We start from the raw sequence: 19,212 nt of genomic DNA, 5'->3' as shown, positions 1-19,212 counted from the left end.
GTTTCTATTGTTTTTTAGCTGTATTGGACTCACTGCAGTTTATTTATTTTATTCAGTGCAATTATTTTGTTACAAAATATAATAAACTTAGTTTATTGGAGTTCGTGTATCTGTTAAAATCAATAAAATAGATCCCAGTAAATGACAAGTTTTAGAAAAGATGTTGGAAAGCCCTTCATTTTTTTATTTTTTTTTACATTAACTTGCATGAATAATTTATGTGCATCTCTAAACAACAGTTCATAAGTTATTTGTAATATATAGGAATACATTCGTGAAGATGAGAAACACACTTCAAGTAAAAATGTATTCTGAAGACAGCTGGTATGGATATTAGAACTTTAATTAACATAAAGCAGAGTCAGTTGCAAACTCTCTCTTTGTTAACCTGAAGATTACATGAGAAGACCAAAATATTCTTCTGTGCTTTATGTTAATTAAAGTTCTAATATCCATATTAGCTGTCTCAAGAATACATATAGGAATACAGATTATTTTGAAGTAGAGAAGTTTGAGTTGAAACTTAAATAAATGTTTATCTTTTTTTGTTTTGTTTTTAGATTAGAAATGAGGAGATTGAGTGAGAACCAAAAGTCTTCATTTTTTTATTTAAGTGTAGAAGATGAAAACTTTGCTTATGATTTGGTTCAAGAGCTAGTTAGGTCTTTCCTAGCAGCTGAAGACACCAGAATACAAGTGAGTGGTTATTTTATACTGAAGTGTGTCTTTTGACTCTGTGTTATTGGTTTTATTTCACATTGACATACTTATGAGAAATGGTTAGAATAATTAGACTACCTATACAAAAGTTGCACAGATTTGAAAAATACTTTATTTTCACTTTACTTAAATTTAAGTTTTCATTTGTTAAAACTTAATCATTTATTTAAAAAAAATTAGTTTAAATATAATCTTAATTATCTATGAACCTTGCCATTTATTTCTTTCACTATACATGAGATATTAAATTTTTTCAGAAATCTCAAAACAAATTGTTGATCACAGTAATCACTAGATATTCAGTGAGATATAACATTTAGTTTACATTACCCAGTTGCTTTCTTACCCAACAAATGGTTTGTAACATGATGTTCTGAAATATGGACAAACATGTTTTGAATCTCCTGTGGTCTTCAAAATATGGATACAAATGGGTGAAGAAGTTCAGTGCAACAAAACATAAGCCACATTTTAAGGTGTGTTTCCAAATCCTGGACTTACGAATGACAGCAGAATGTGCTTTTATATATTTCAAATACTGCATACCATTTTGGATTGTATATATGCTTTGAACAAAATACAGATTGTGACAATCATAACTCGCCACTGAAACACACTGTAAATGGAGAAAGTTTTAAATCGTCATCAGGTAAATAGAATAAATAAACTATCAAAAGATCATTTGTACAGGGTGTTCAGAAAGTCACTGTGCACTTGTATATTTATTAACAGACATGTTTCAATATAGAATACAGGAGGTAAATATGAATAACAATTATAAACAATATTAAAAGTGACCCCTGTTGGCTTGGATCCTTCTTATTTTGTTTCTAAACACTGATGTCAGTTGCTGGCTTGAAATAGACTGAATAGACATATAATTACAAAACTGCACAGTGACTTTCTGAACACCCTGTATAACATTTTGTGACTCCGTTAATAACATTACTACAGTTGATAAACTTCTGCCAACCTGCATGGAGCCTAAGACAAGACCTTCCAGCTATATGAAGTAGTAAAGGTGTGCCAGGCACCAACAGAAATATTTTTTTTTTTTTTTAAAAAAAGAGCATGAAGTGAAAACATAAACTAACCATCTTTAGTGGCATAAAATTGAGTGAAACCAGGGAGAAGAGACCTCAGTGTTGTCTTTACAAATCCACTACTATCACTAGTCAGTAGGAACATTAAGATTGTTCAGGACATAGAATTTTGTGTGGAATCAGCAAATCAGTTTTCTGGGAGGGCAAAAAATATAGAAATGTCACTTTTGTTTCTAAGTGAAATGTATTTAGAGAAGAGAATATACTTCTAAAAGTGAAGGAATTTCTTCACTGAAACAGTGTTAAGCTACATCTGCATAATTTTAGGACTAACAGGTTTCACTTTTATAAGCTCATTCATTACTTACAAATAGACTTAATGTGTTGAAATAAAATTCTTTGTAGACTGATAATGTTTGTATCCTGTGTTCTGAAGCACCCATTGATAAAGTTGCAATATTGCTTTGGACTTTTCATTATTGTGAGTGAAAGACCTGTTGAGCTTCATGTATTTGTAGATAGTGAAAATATTAGACACACTCGAGATTATAGGGTTGTTAATAAAGTGCCAATATCTAAAGTTTGTAACAAGAAGTAATTATTCTTGAGGAGACCTTTTGGTGTACACAGAATTCAAGAACTGTACTGTATAACGAATCTATGTTGATTGTATATGTGACTTTTTTTAAACACAGGCTTAGTCTCTGGGACTGGCTTTATAATCATTTTGTGTTTGATACAATTTTCAAGCTATTACTTTTAAATTAATAAATATATCTTGATGGAACTTGGTATATTATCAATAAATATTACAAGATTTGTTATGCAAAATATTGTGTTTTTTTTATGAAGTCGTAAGCTTTTCTTTTTCTTTTTTGCATGTTTCTTATCCAACATTTTGAGATGAAAAATACTTTCATGCATCAGAAAATTTTCAAATTTCACATACAAAATATAACATTCAAAACTTATCAAATGTTTATTAAGGAAAAACATTATGTTTTGCCCTTTATTTTTACTAATGAATCTCTGTGTAGGTTTGGTTGATTTTACTGATTTCGTAACCAAAAAACAAAATGTGTGTGTGTGTGTGTGTATATATATAAATTTTGCCCTTTTCATTCTGGGATGACAACAGAGTATAACATGAAAACACAAATGTTTAGACTAAATAGCTTAAATCTTATAACATTATACATTCATATATATTTATTATTTTTATTATAACAACCTTTCATCCATGCATGTCTAACAATACAGAAGCTACAGTGAAGCAGTGCACATGTGTCATATTACTGTATTAAGTTATATGGAACTAATTTTTACTATCCACAGAGTGACCTGTTTTGACTGTGTTGTAGTGGAAAAGGATTGTGCAAAATACAGTCACATTTCAATTATTATACATTATATACGTATTTACAATACTGTTATTTACAGGTAACAAATATACAGTATGAATAAACAAAATAGTCATAAGTTACAATATCAGTACTGTAGAATTCCACTATAATTTATCAAGCTTAGTAAGTAAGCTGTATTTAGGTCTAAAAAAATATGAAATTCCAACATAATGATTATCTTTTCTCACATATGTGAACTTTACACATGCTTCAAACCTTCCGCTCCCCACTTTTGGAATTGTAAGATTTCAATGCGTTTCTCATCCGAATCGTCGTGTGACATACTCATTTGACATATGTGGTTCCTTCTACACTCCTCTACTGAACTATCACTTCTCATTTGACAGTGCTTAGGTTTGGAAGAGCTTTTTCTTTTAAGGTTGTATTTACTGCTCACAAGGTTCTATCACTTTTGGGGATATGGCATTATTGTTAGCAGCTCGAGATGGTGATTCCTCCTTTTCTTCCATTTTCCATCTTTCCCCTTGACTTTATCCGTGTAGGCTTCTGTGCTCAGTGAGAGCTCTTTGTTGACATACTGCTTCCTACCAGGATAAGTTTTCTTTATCCTCTGGCAATCCTCCTCTGTTCATGATCTTTTACCTACTTTTTTTGCCAGTTAGGTCCATCTTTTGTTTCAGTTGGTCTATTTCTCCTGGAATTTGTTCTGGGTATACTCCTATCAGATCTGACAATTTCACTTTTCCCTTGCTTGCCTTTGTCATCCATTCTAACTCTTCCATTATATTGCAGTTTCCTCTTTGTTTGGGGTTTTATCTTCCACCTGTAGCCATTCTTCACAATTCTGTGTGACTGACTGTTAAGTTTCTATTTATACTTTCCTTTTTCTTTTCACAGGTCTTCTTTTCATTCATCATTATTTTGATCCTGTTCTGTGGTCAGACACCAGGATTTTTTTAAACTTTAAATCCACACTGTACTTCCATGATGTGTTCAATTTATCTTCCATGGCTTCACACATTCACCATTGAGATGGGGTGTTCCACAAAATCACATATAGGTTCATGATTTTCATGATATTTTGTGTATCATAACCAAGCCCATCCCAGACTGTATCACCCTTGGACTGAATGGGAAAACAGAAGGGGTTTGTTGTCCATCCCAATCATTCCTAGAATTAATAACTCAGTATGGTTTGATTTTTCAAAATAAGATTTTGTGGTTATGTGGTGATACTGCTTTGGATTTCACCACCACATTGTCACCTTCCTTGCTTCAAGTGGAGTATGGGCATCCTTACAACTCCAGTTCCAAATTGCTGAGGTGGTTGACCCTGAAGGCACCCAGCTGAATGAGTTACTCACAATAACCAATCAATTACAGAATAGGGTGGTGGTATTTTATGGGTGTAGATGATGTGATATTCTTCTCTTTATGATAACAATTGACAACAGAATGAGACATCAAGATGTAATTCATCCCTTTTATTGGAAACTGTCATCCTACTCTCAACTAAATGTTGTTACACTATAAGAAGGTTTTGAATTTAGAGTGAACTCATTTACTTAAGTTCTCACACATATTTCAAGTTAACTATCTTCCTAACTCAATTTCCTCCATCTTGGCTGTGGGTCACAGCAATGATTTGTGAAATTGTTCTGGTTCTGTCATTGGCTATCTCTTGTTTCTTGTTTTCTCATCTTAATATTAGGGGTATGATATTGTCTATGGATGGTCCTGGCCCATTTCACAGTTATGAGAGTTGATTACATGCAACAGACATTCTGTTGATACCAATTTAATAGCTCAGATCTAATCCTAGTGTCATACCCAGGAATTAGAGTGGGTTTCAATTCCCCATTTCATGGGATTGAGGTAAAGAGGGTATGCTCTTTATTCTACACTCACATGGATGTTGGTATCCCATGGGCATGTTTTGAAAGTAGTTGATTTACTATGTGTAGTCCATTGCATCCAAGCTGCTGTACACCTAGGGGTGTATCTTTTGTTTACCTGCCTTTCCTATTTTGAGATTGAGTTACAGTATTGGTTATGACCACTTTCTTGCCACATTCTCTCTCACTCTGATGTACTCCTCTCATTTTTTTCCCTTATATTTCACACGTTCCATAATCGGATGAAGAGTATCCCTGGCTCAGAAATGGTCCACTTCCCCTTTCTATGATCTCAAGATCTGATTCTTTCATTTCCAAGATATCCTTCAGATAATTTTAAAATATTCTTTTGTCATATCCTCACATTGGTCCCTCCTTGTTATCAATGTAAGATTCTAGCTAATATTGTGAGAGTAGATAATTACCATATCAGAAGTCTTAATTTTCCCTATACTGAAAATGTATTTTCAATGTACTTGCCATCTCTCACAAGATTAACTGTTCTTATTTAGTGTTGCCCTTTGTATGTGAACTTTTTCTTCATGCATATTACAAGTCTTCCACTCCCCTTGAATTGGGATTTGTTTATCAAGGAAATCATCATCCATTATCCTCTCATATTCCTTTTAATACTTTAGGTATTTTACAGTAAACACAGTCACATGATACCTTATATCTTTCACATTAAACACAGTCACACATAATACCTTATATCTTTCACAGTAAACACAGTCACACACGATACCTTATATCTTTCACGGTAAGCACAGTCACACGTGATACCTTATATCTTTCACAGTAAGCACAGTCACACGTGATACCTTATATCTTTCACAGTAAGCACAGTCACACGTGATACTTTATATCTTTCACATTAAACACAGTCACACGTGATACCTTATATCTTTCACAGTAAACAAGGTTGCACATAATACCTTATATCTTTCACAGTGAACACAGTCACAACGTGATACTTTATATCTTTCTTCTATATCTTTCACACTAAACACAGTCTTGCATAATACCTTATATCTTTCACAGTGAACAGTCTCACATAATACCTTATATCTTTCACAGTAAACACAGTCACACGTTATACCTTATATCTTTCACATTAAACACAGTCACACATAATACCTTATATCTTTCACAGTAAGCACAGTCACACGTGATACCTTATATCTTTCACAGTAAACATAGTCACGTATGATACTGTAGGCCTTTCACAGTAAACATATGGTATTGTGTGTATTTATTGTTATTTTTATTTCTCCACTTCCTAACGTTTTTCTTTCTTTCTGGAACTGAAGTTTTTCATGCTGTGTTTATGACTGTTTTCTTATGTAAAGTACACATTTTTCTTTTTTGTAGGACTGTGCATCTTATGCACTGCAGGAAACCTTACAGATATATACTTGTCAAAGTGGAGAGTTGTCACAAATTGTGAGACCAAGTCTTTGGAACAGGTTTTCAGAAGAGGTTCAAGAAATTTTGGTACCTTTGCAGCACTCTAGGTATGTATTTTATTTTTTATTATAATGAAATTTAGACAGTAATTTTCAGTTATTTTCTTTCTTATCAATTTTTTTCTAACATTGTTCATTGTGTTATGTTTTTCTTTTATCTTTACTGTGTTATAAAACATTACAATTCAACAGTATTTTAGCATAGTTTAAACATTAAAAACTCAATTTTTTTTAAATATTTCACATAAACTGAAAAGTTATTTGAATATTGAAGTTGTTCTGCTTTTTAATAAAAGTTAAAAAAAAGTTCATCAGGTTTTCTGTTATTATTTGATAGGTACATTATGTCTAGTAACAAGAGGACTTCCTTTCCATGCCCAATATATGGGAGCAAACTAGGAAGCACTTTTAAAGATTGGGCCTGTAATTGGGCATCTTGTCTTCTCCAGAAGGTAAGAAGCACTTTTCTGTGATAAAAAGAAATGAGATAATTAGGTTGCTAATCAATATTATTGTTATAGGTGATTATTATATTAATTAAAACCATGACAAAATTTGAACTAGAGATCAGACTGTGTAGATAAAAGTATTACTGAAACAGAGGCACCTCACAGTTCAGCTAAACATATTTGTTCACACAGTTCTTGTAAGTCTGAGTTTCATTTCCTTTTCTAATTCAGGAGAATGTTAATTTCAACTATTAAGTAACGTGCACACAGTTCTGCGACATTTGTCACAGTTTTAGCCCATTAGGAGCACATTATTGAAACTTACTCTACAAATATGTTTAGAACATAAAGGTGGTATACACTTTTAGAATTTCTTTTGGGGGGGTAGACTACTGTAGTATCAAAGACAAGTACTAGATTATAATCACCACATTACACTTAAAATTCTCTCATTTTGTCTTTGTATATGTTAATTTTCTGTTTTTAATGGAAAGAAAAGAAATAATGCAGAATAGTTTTTATAAAACTGCTTTTTGAGAACAGATTATGCCATAGAGAAAACAACCAAAATCATTTCAATTTAAAACTAACTTTTCCATGCTCATTAGCATGTTTTAAATGCCCTTAGTTTTATAAAATTTATATAGTTTTGTGTATTTAATTTCTCAGATAAAGCGAGAGAATACAGCTAGAGTTTTTCAGTCATGCTTCATGATTGACAAAACGATGTGAAGACAACAGTTTTTCTTCTTCCTCACATCATGGTTAATGTTTTACAAGATGCAAGCAATGAAGAAAAGGAAGATGTTTGTTTTAAGAAATAATATAAAGTATAGAAGTAAATGTACATAATTCTTTATATGACATTTTCTTTTTCAGAAGTAAAGAATGTAATACAACTGATAGGCTGTGAGATTTTAAAGACAGAGCTTAGCATTGATAGCCATTTGACAGACTTCTGCATCTTCTCTTATCAGATTGGCCAATCATTAATTTTGTTTAGATCTGGTAATAAAATGTTTTAAGGGGTAAGAAAGCAGGGAACAGAAAGAAAATACCAGTACCAGTACATCTGCTTTGATGTTTACAGTAAATAGAAAAGATTCTGAATTGGTTAATTATCCATCAGTCAGCCAAAGGTATTCTGACTTTTGGAACATTTTACTTAACTTTAGTCTTTCAGTCGTTTTTCAGGATGTGAATTCTATTGTGAGAAACTATTTTCAAAATAATATTAAAAGTACTTCCTTTTATCAAAAAATTTTCTTTCTTTCTTATTGTTGATTACAAATCCTAGTTCCATCTTACATATCTAGTCAATTTCAACTTGATTGAAAGTAACATTATTTCTTTTGACAGTTTATTTTGCCAGTTACAACTGTCACTGCCAGAAACAAAGATAAAACTGTCAAAAATGTACGAGTGACCTATGGTCAGATCTTTGAAATTGAGATCAACGTTACTTTTGTCAGTCTAATTAACAATATTTTTGCTAAGAGTATTTTGGACAGCATGAATTTATATCTAATAATGTTTTTTTTAATAGATATTAAATTATTTATGTGTATCTTATGAGTGCTATAAACTTAACAGTAACATTCAAGAAGAAATAGTTTGAATTATTAGAATAATTTGTTTTATTTACCGTACATGTTTACTTAGCTTATGTGCACTGAAGTCTTGTCATAGCTTTCAACAAATATAATGTAATATGAAAAACATGAATGTTAAAATAAACTATAATCCACTTTTGCATGTTACACCAAATGTTATAGCATTAAAAATACCAGTTGAACAGTGATTTTGATTTATATAATTATATAAGACAACATTGTTTGTTTTTTGAATGCTGTGCAGTGTAAGACTACAGTGTTACTGCAATAGTAAATGATGCACAGGCAGATGAGTTTGAAAAAACTGCATCTAGGTTGAGTCAGGTGTCTAAAGCTCTGTTTGGTTGGTTAAACTTGCTCTTAGACTGTGTCAAATGTCTGTAGTTTTTACTTTGGCACTGTAAGTATACAGACTGCTAAAATAGAGACTATACGAGGATAGCTTGTATTTCACACACCTACTAAGGTGCATTATGCTCACATATAGCAGGAAATGACTTGCTTCTTATTGTGCCAAGAACATACCAAGTGGACCAACAATATAAGAATAGTAATTTTACAAGTGAGCTATGTCTCACCCTGCTACCACATAACAGCTATGTGCTTATTTGATGAGTATCTGAGAGTCAGGTTAAATACCATATTCATACGGAGACATTGTACATATGATGGTGATTCAAGTTGGTGTCGACAGTAATGAACATTGGTAGACTTTGTTTTACGATCTTCTGATTGGACTACTAATGCCTTAAATTCTATTATCCTGTGTTCTGTCACATAATGAATTATGATTTTCATTCTAACTGTGTAGAAGTAATCAGTACATCGTCTTCAAAAAGAGGGGATTGAGTGAAGTGTGTCACCAGTCTTCATATCCATTGTTCATGCATGAGATACTCTTGTGAGCTTCATCACATCCTATGAAATAATTCAGAATACTGAAAATGCCCTGAAGGTATTTGTTTTAATGGAGTGATTACTGATGCCTTAGAACTTAATGAACATTCTGATTTCGAGTATACAGCATCAGTGCTGTACTGCCTTTGTTGTTCATGGTGGTTGTCTTACATATTAAGATGAAATCCTCAGAATTGTGGAGGTGTAAAGATGACTGATTTATACCAAAGTGAACTGAAAATGTGAGCTGAATAATGTGTTCACAGCAGTTTTTGCGTTATCATAGATGTTATAAATTACAAGAATCTATGAAATATTTTGCTGCATATTTTAGTAGTAGAATTTTTAAAAGCAAAATGGAATGCAAAATAATTTTTTTAACATTGATAATCAAGGTAGATTTTAATCTCACTAAAATTTAGAATTAATATGTGTTATTATAAAAAGAAAAGCAAAACTTTTTATGTATTTGGGTCTATAGATCTACAGAGAGATTATGGCTGTTCTAAGCCATGTTGACCAAGCTGAACAGAGCAAATTGAAGTTTCATGAGAAGACTGACCTTTGCCACTTGAGTGCCCAGACTGTGTTTTCAATATTGGATTGTTTAACGGTTTGGTGTCATCAGTATTTTGTGATGTTGAGATCTAGTAACCAGAATAACTCCAAGCCTGCAAATAAAGGGAAAGGTAGTTGGAATACTCATTAATTAATCATGAGCTTAAGTTACTGGTATTTTATATTCTTTTTCTTTGAGAAATTAAAGACTGTAAATATTATAAAACAATTAAAATGCCTGTTCTAGTCATTGATTAACAGCCTTGATTATGTTTTTACAACATAAAAATGTCACTTTGCTAGGAAATAAGTAATGATTTATTAGGGTAATAATTTCAAAATTTGAAGCAGGGTTACCAGAATATTTTCTCATGTAAAATAATTGAATTTACTACAAGACTTTCATCTGTAGAAGCTAGTGGTGGTAATAACTTTTGGGTAACAAATTTTCTACAGTGTTCTTTAAGAAAAAATTAATTTCATTATTAGTCTAGCCTGTATTTCTAAAACTGTTGTGTTGCCTTTTAGATTCCTTTAGGTAGAGGAGAAGGATTGTCCACTTAGTTGTTGTTACTTTCTCATTGTGTAAAGCATCATTCTTTGGCTACAGGTTGAGATCCAGTCATATATATTTATATACACACACAAAACATTGTGGTCCAATAACCCTAACCACTAACATGAGATACAGGTTTCATGACTGCCTAAATCCAACCTTGTCTACCTGGTTGAGGCTAACCTATACGAATGAATACTCGTATTCTGTTCCACCTTGGATATAAAAATTAAGTTTCAGGTGAAGAGCATATCTGTTCTGGAGGTAGTTCAGTTCTCCCACTCTTATACTATTCTTTTTTCTTGGTATACTCCTGTTCTATGAAGACACTTTCTGTATGGATCATGCCTGCACCAGCCCCTCCACCTTCTTAACATGGGATTCTAGTGTCAGTAGATGGTATATTTCGAAAGTTAACTGAACATGTATTTTCGATAATACTTACCTTCACTGACACTCTCCTGTTCTACCTTCCCACTAAAACCAAATGTATTTCTCAGAAAAAGTGACTGTGTTGTCAGGATGAGATGGTTATATACAGTACCTAGTTAGAAGGCACATTAAAGTTTGTGGAGCAGTTTGCTAGTTAGAACTTGTCTAAGGTATTTAAGTTGGGTATAAAAGACTGAAGTTAGTATTTTCAGTGCTTAGATGGGCAAAATATGGAATCCTTAGAGATCATGAAATAGCTGTAATGTCTGCATAGGTAAGTATTATTGGAAGTGCATTTTTTAGTTTAAGAAAGCATTAGTTTCCATTTTTGATACATTACCATCTAAACCCTGAGTTTGACTTATAGTTTAATAAAGAGCAATTGAATATTTTAAATGGTAGTGTGTACACAAACCTATGTATGTCACTTAGGTCTTTAACATTCAAGAGATGTACAAGCAAGTCATCATGTTCTTTCAAGAGCTGTAGTTTGTGACAGGACCTTTTCATCCATGTAGCAAGTGTATAGTTATACTGTGACCTAATCTGGTGCATTATATTCAGTACTGTGTGGTCTAACTTTCATGCAGTATTAAGGACTTAACAATGTTTAATCCTTTTACAATGGGTCATGGATCAAAGGCCATCTTGTTGTGTTTGTTGACTTGCATTCAAGATTGTATTGAACAAATATTTTATGAATTTATGTCAGTAAGTTTGGAATCAAATTGTAGATTATAATTTTACTATTTAATGTTATGTGTGAGTTAATTTCTTAGTTTAAAAATAAGTATTAAAAGAACATAAATATTGATTTTAGTGAGTCACATGTTATGTTTAATGCTGCACAGTTTAAAATTAGATGTTTGTGGTGTCAAAATACTAAGTTCACAGTTTCATACAAATTAGGAACTCAGATTACTAACTTTGACAAGCTAGAATATAAAATAAAAAGGTATGAGGTCTTTAACACAGTGGGCCCTATTCAACTCTTTCCAATTTTTGAAACAGTCCATTATATACTCTTACTACAGTATATGACATGTGAAAAACCAATCAGTAGCTTAAGATGTTCCTAAAGTGGTTTTTTAGCTATTTTAATCTTTGAAAAAGCTAGTGTTCTTTCAATCTAAGTTTTCAAGGAGTTGTGTCTGCTCATAGTTTCATATATTTTAAAATTGATATAAATCTAGTTACTAAGTGGAATTCTATGGTATCAGTGTAGTTACTTATGATTTTTTGGTTATTCAACTGTATGTATAAAACCTAAAAAAAATTGTTTGATATCCTCCACTTCTGAAATTTCAAAAGGCTCAGCAACTTATGTCCAGCAACAACCAAGTACAGAGATCGTAGAGAGAAGAGATAATTGTTTGCGTTTCCCATTTTTTTTTCTATATTTTAAGAAAAGTTTAATAATTTATTTCTAAATAGTCATAATGTATATACATATATATAATGTATAATAATTTAAATGTGTCTGTATATTACAAAATACTAGTCCACTAAAACACAGCTAAGACAGAAAAGACTAAAGGTCAGTTTTATGTTACTGGATATGTAATATGAGAGCACCAGATCAATGCAAGTTGCACAATGCTAGCTAGGCATGACTGGAAGGTCAGTAACATAATAAATATATATGTAACATATAGCATTATGAGACTTAGTCTACTTAAACTAAACATTTGTATTTTCATGTTACAATATGTCATCATCATAGCACTAAAAAAATAAAATTATTTATTTCCTAATTTTTTAATGATAGTTACAAAGCTAGTTAAGTGACAGACCCCACACCTGGAGTGTAGAAAATAACATAATGTATAAAGTTTCGCTGAAATCAAACATCTGAAATATATTTAGGAAGTTTTAGAGATTATGCAAATAATATTTGAGATTTTTGGGATGAAGAACAGTTTTTAACTCATAACATGAAATCACTTTGCACTCATACTAGTAATGAAACAGACTCAATTTTCACAAACAGATCTTTTATAAAAATAGTTCATGAAACATCTGATTTTGGATAAAAATACTTATATCTGTACTAATGTCTACCAGATTTTGTGAAGGTACATGTGCTGTATCAAAAGTTATAGTACAAATACTTAATGTGTGCAAATGTGTAGATGAACTTGTATATTATACTGAGTCTGTAGCAAAGGGCTAAATGACTGCTAGTTATCATAATTTTTTCCTGATCTGTCTCTAGCAAAAGCTATCCTTCATATATAAAATGAAGTAGCATGTATAAACTCTCTGTTACACCTTATTCATTGATATTTGTATGTAACTTCTAAAAATATGTAACCTGTAAACTTTAGAACTACATTGATAATGAAGAGAAATTTGTCTTTGTATGTGGCTTATGTACTTGTATTGTATATTGTGTCTTCAACTTGATTCACGGATGAAAACTTTGACTGCATTTGACAGAAACAAGATATGTCAGCAGTCTCATTTGAAACAACTGATAAGCTGACAATTTTGCAGATTTTGGTTTAAAGTGGAGAAACTATAGAATGATGTGTTGGAGCTTTCATCCTGAAAGGAAGCAAATGTGATGATTGTTATGGTATAAATAAAACCAGAATTTACAAAATATTCGATTTCTCAAAACAAGCAAAGTAAGTTGCAGTTTAATAATAAAATGACCTTGTGGAAACCACCAAAATGTGTTGCCAACTTGCCCTTGAAAGTAGAAATTCAGCTAAGAAATGATGGCAGAGTTTCAATGTTGAATTCATTTGCAATTTTCAGTTTCTGTGCCACATCTCCTTTAGCTCTATATATATATCAACATACTCCATGAAATGCTCCAGTTCATTGTAGAGTCAAATTATTGCAACATCAGTATTTTGGGATTCATCTTTAGTGGTTTTTATTGTTTTTCTGATAAGCTTCAAAGATCTGAAGTTGTTTACATGTACAATCTGTACTATTATAGTTCATTCAAACTTTGCTGCTTTCAACATCTGTTTTGTAACTGATATCAACTTCTGTTTAGAACTTTATTGTTAAAATAATAGATAAAATTCCAAATTATTGTGCTGTGACCAATTTTCTTTTGACTTGATGGATGCTGTTAAGATTTTGTTATTGACAAATAAAAACCCATAATTACACATTTTTGCAAGGTGACCTGTTTTTCTTGGACCTGACAGAAATTTTTGTGATTCTATTCTTTACATAATAAGACATGGTTTGTAATTATTGGTGACCTAATGGAGGTCTTATGGGTTTTGTTCTTGACAGAATAAAAACGATTCTTAGTTGTTGAGATGTAATCTGCTACTAGGACCTCAAGATGGCTGTTTTGGTTCTGTTGTTAACAGAATAGAATTATTCTCAGTTATTGAGATGTGACCCATTACTAAGACCTCATGATGACTGTTGTGGTTTTGTATATTCATAAGCTCATGCATAGAATGAATACACCAACTTTCCTTAATCTATAATAAATGTTTTACATGTAAAGACAATGTATTTTTCGTTTTTTGTGATTTGCTTTTGCTAATGCATGAATTGACAAAGTTGTTATTTCTCTTGTGGACCCACATAATGATCCCAACTATAAGTCTGTTTATGACTTCCTGAAGAGTTGGCTTTCTTGCAGGTAAATAATTTTGAAATGATATCTCTTGTAATTTTGTATAATAAAATATTAATACTACTAAGATTACATCACATGCCAGAATATTCTGTTTGATTTCAAATGACAAAATAATAGTTTAAGGAAAACAATAGATATTGGTAATTTTGCATTGAAACAGATTTTAAGTGTGAATCTGCAGTGTGTGTTATGTGAAGTTGCAATATTCATGAGATGAATAGAAACCAAACTGTGTAAAGTTTAATACTTACAATCTTTCAATGAGCTAATTGTATAATAAAATTCTGGGCTTGTACCTCAAACTCAGATTTGTGCTATAACTTTTGCTACTGTCAGACTTACATCTTCTGTAGTACAACTTTACATGCACATATACATAAAATTATAGCTCTCAAAGAATATTTTCAGAGTACTCATGTTAAAATGTTTTTATTTTTTATTGTCTACACCTTTTCTCCTGATAATTTGGTTATTTGGTTCATATCAACAAAATTTCCCATTATTTCAATGGTACTGTCACAGGGCAGACTCAGTGTACCTTATTTCTGATCCTGTGCCTCTCCTTACCTGTTAATGAACTTCAGAATCACTCTTTATAAGAATAAGGAATCTAAGAATATTCAGTATTCAAATGAAAAAAATGTTTTTATATATATATAGGATGAATGCATTGTTTTTTACTACTACTTTTTTCAGTTGTGATCAGTATGCATATATTTTTTTGTCTTAGAAACTGTACATTCTCCTTGATGAACCAGATGGAGTGGCAGGAGAAGCAGCATCTCGCCAAGAAGACCTCACACTTCATGATTTGATTCTAGGTCATGAAGCAACTGGTATGTAAAAGTAAATATTTCTTTATGTATGTAACTGTTAACCCTTTCCAGATGGGTCATGGGTCAAAGGCCACATCATTGCACTTGTCAACTTACATTCAAAATTTTATTGAACTACTATTTTATAACTTTATCTTCTTAAGTTTGGTATCAAACTGTATGTTAATATTTAAATTTTCATATTATACGTTATTTAAAAAGACACCTAAACATCGATTTTTGTGTGTCATGATGTGTTTAATATATGTGTTTTTATCTGATTTTGAGTTATCTGTGAACTTTTAAATTTGGTTATTTGTTAGTAATTCAAATTAGCATATACTAAGGTAATTAGAGAACTGATTTTGTGGTCTTTATTTACTGAGTACTAACTTGAACATAATTAAATTTTATCCTGTGTATAGTATTATCTACTAATTGATTTGTTCCCAGTTGGTACAGCAGTAAGTTTATAGATTTACAATGCTAAAATCAGGGTTCAATTCCCTCGGTAGACTCAGCAGATAGCCAGATGTGGCTTTGCTATAAGAAAACACACACACACACACACACTAATTGATTTTTGTTGTTTTTTATAAACTGGTAAGTCTATAACCTAGTTATTTTTGGTGAATTTCTGTTTTCTCAATCACTATGATTTTCTTTTACACAGATATACTATCCATTTATTTTATTAATTCAAGCTATGCTATTTTTATTAATCTATTCTATTGCATTGTATCCAACATAAACTTTATACAATTATACACTTGTGCTTTTAATGTTTTAAAAAGTTGTCCAAAGATGAGAAGTCTTCATGACAACACTGGTATTACTGATGATGATCTTTTTGCTTCCAGCATCTCTCTTCATCCTCAGATAACTTAACGCTGGGTGTACAAGCTAAAGAGGCATATTGAAAACTTCTTAAACAGCTTACCTGTTTGCTGTGGATGGACATACTTTGTCAGCATTCAAAACTCTAGTAAAGTGTAAAAGCAAAATGGGGTACAGTTGATTTCAGAATGCCAATAGAAAGAAATAATTAATTAACATTATTGTTGAAGCCATTCAAGTTGCAGTACTTTTATGCAATGCTTAGTTGTGGTAGTTACACATGAAAACTGGCTCTAAAAAATAAACAAACTGATTTTTGCTAAAGCAGTGAAGCAATGTTTTACAGTTTATTTCTGTTGTTGCCTTACAGAACATTGGGAGCTTTGGCGATGTAGGTACAAGTAATCTAAAGAGGATTATTGGTGATGGACTTAAAGATGATGGAAATGTTTTAATTCCATCAAAGAAATATGCTTACATGCTAATTTTAGCTACAGCTTATGAAGTCTCTTTTGAAAAATCCTGTTTTTTTAAATATTGCCTTTTGAATTAAGAACTTAAAACTTGTATACTGTTATAATATGCATTATTAGCTGAGCTGTTTATGCTATTCTAATTGTTATAACAAATTAATTAAATTTTGATTGTGAGACACTAAGATCTTGTGTCATGCCAAGTAAGTAATACTTTTGGCGATCTGTTTATCTTTTTTCAGAACAAGCATCATAGTGTGAGGATTGACATTTGCTCAGTAGGTAATACCCTCTTCTCTAACTCATTTTCCATCGCATCAAGAGTTATGTGACTTTAGTCTTAAAGACAAGAAGCAGAAGACTTTCAAAACGTTGTCCTCTACACTTGTGTCTCAACAACAGGCAGTAGCTATCAATTCTACAAAGTTTCATCAAGATCAAATTGCTGAATTTCAAATTCTGTTATCATGTTTGATAGGTCAACTACAAGATGCATTTTCCTGTTATGAAAGAGCTGTAAAAGTTAAACCAGACACAATTAGTCACCATCAGGGTCTTCTTCGATGCTTGATGGGTTTAGATCAGTCAAACACAGCACTTACCTATGCTACTGGTCTTGTAAATGAGAGGTTTGTGTTTGTTTGTTTTATGCACACTTTTTAAGTTATTTTCATCCAACAGGAAACAGAGTTGCTTTCTTAAACATGGGTATTTCTTCTTTTTATAATTTGTCTAGCTTTACACCTGACAGGAAATAAGATTTATTTGTTAATTATATTTATTTTCTTATATTCATAATGCTTTGTACTAGCACTAACTCTATATAAACTTCGACATTTTCTGGTGAAAAATGTGAAAGTTTAGATAAATTTTTTTGCATTATTTTTATAGACCAGAATGGTCAAATGAGATAAATCCATTTCATGTAGAATCAGCATGGAAGTTAGCAGACTGGGACGGCCTTTCTGAGTTCCTAAAATCGGTAAGTACGATAAGATCAAAAGTATTTTCAAATTTTAAATTAATGTAGTGACTAGGATGATTTGTTAGCTACATTCATTGGCACAACTGTTTGAGCATAAATGTCTTCTTTATTTATACTTCTGTGCATAAATGTCTTTATTTATACTTCTGTACATAAATGTCTTCTTTATTCATACTTCTGCACATAAATGTCTTCTTTATTCATACTTCTGCACATAAATGTCTTCTTTATTCATACTTCTGCACATAAATGTCTTCTTTATTCATACTTCTCTAAATGTCTTTATTCATACTTCTGCACATAAATGTCTTCTTTATTCATACTTCTGCACATAAATGTCTTCTTTATTCATACTTCTGCACATAAATGTCTTCTTTATTCATACTTCTGCACATAAATGTCTTCTTTATTCATACTTCTGCACATAAATGTCTTCTTTATTCATACTTCTGCACATAAATGTCTTCTTTATTCATACTTTTGTACATAAATGTCTTCTTTATTCATACTTTTGTACATAAATGTCTTTGTTATTCATACTTCTGTACATAAATGTCTTCTTTATTCATAGTTCTGTACTAGTTTAATTGTTCTTCTGATACAGAAGAGCATCATAAGTCCTCATTTATCTAAAGAAACTGTCCCAAGAGACATCAGTTTGATTTCTTAAAACAGTGAGTGTTTATTTATCTCTTATTATGGAAAAAAAAAATAAAAAACTATTGTGCCTGCAACATGTATAATAAAATTGCATCATGATAAAATAAACTATAATTTGTACAATTTACAGAAATGAATAAAACATTGTTTTACAAGTAGTATGATTAAAGTTTGTCATTTTTATATTCAAACTTTTATTGATTAAAGTTTCAATTAATAATGTTTTATATAACACATTGAAAAACTCATTACTGCCACTTCACTGGAAATTCGTGGTTTCACTGAAAGTCTTTTCACTAGAGATGTAGTACTGTAATATAAATAACAGTGAATCTTGTTTGTTTTTTTATTAGAAATTTGTTTAGAATAGCACTTGCTAATAATACCAGGAGGTTTAATGACCCTTCTTGTAGAGCTGGCTGTCTGGCAGCAAGTAGAGGAGGAATTCTTTACTTACTTTACCAATCGACTTCTGTTTATTTACTGTCCTGTTGACAAGCTCGTGTTTTAGTTTTACTGCTGTATCATACAGTTTCCTTTCTTCTGAATGTTGTGAGGAATACTTTCTATGGTTGTCACTTTTGCCATATTAATGCACGTGGAGCCATATTCTTTCATTAGAATTGAGTGGATATGGCGGAGCTTGTTAACTGTCTCATTTACTTTTACCCCTATGTGGTATGGCACACAGTGACAGAGGATGGTCTTACTATACAGTTTCTTTATTTCTGTCATCCATATGGGAAAATACTGAATTACTGATATGATACCTTTCCTATACTAACATAATTGCTTTCCTAGAGTTGCGCTACACTCTCTTTGTATAAATTTTG

At 31.5% G+C, this 19,212-nt stretch overlaps 1 protein-coding gene across 4 annotated transcripts; it reads left to right on the top strand.

Moving 5' to 3' along the window:
* Nucleotides 1-560: 560 nt before the first annotated feature.
* On the top strand, nucleotides 561-17,711 carry LOC143242873 (serine/threonine-protein kinase atr-like). Of its 4 annotated transcripts, none has more exons than XM_076486475.1 (6): nucleotides 561-696; nucleotides 6,394-6,536; nucleotides 6,826-6,940; nucleotides 9,929-10,136; nucleotides 15,340-15,445; nucleotides 17,626-17,711. In XM_076486475.1, exons 1-5 carry the CDS (start codon nucleotides 568-570, stop codon nucleotides 15,357-15,359), a joined length of 615 nt encoding a protein of 204 aa, XP_076342590.1. In that variant the 5' UTR covers nucleotides 561-567; the 3' UTR covers nucleotides 15,360-15,445; nucleotides 17,626-17,711. The 4 variants fall into 4 exon arrangements, with proteins under 4 accessions (XP_076342590.1, XP_076342588.1, XP_076342587.1 ...); XM_076486473.1 differs by lacking the exon at nucleotides 17,626-17,711 and adding an exon at nucleotides 17,213-17,363; XM_076486472.1 differs by lacking the exon at nucleotides 17,626-17,711 and adding an exon at nucleotides 16,977-17,328.
* The last annotated feature ends 1,501 nt before the right edge of the window (nucleotides 17,712-19,212 follow it).

Source organism: Tachypleus tridentatus, unplaced genomic scaffold, assembly GCF_004210375.1.
Source record: "Tachypleus tridentatus isolate NWPU-2018 unplaced genomic scaffold, ASM421037v1 Hic_cluster_2, whole genome shotgun sequence".
NCBI classification, from domain to species: Eukaryota; Metazoa; Arthropoda; class Merostomata; order Xiphosura; family Limulidae; genus Tachypleus; species Tachypleus tridentatus.
This window is presented reverse-complemented; position numbering and strand designations above follow the sequence as displayed.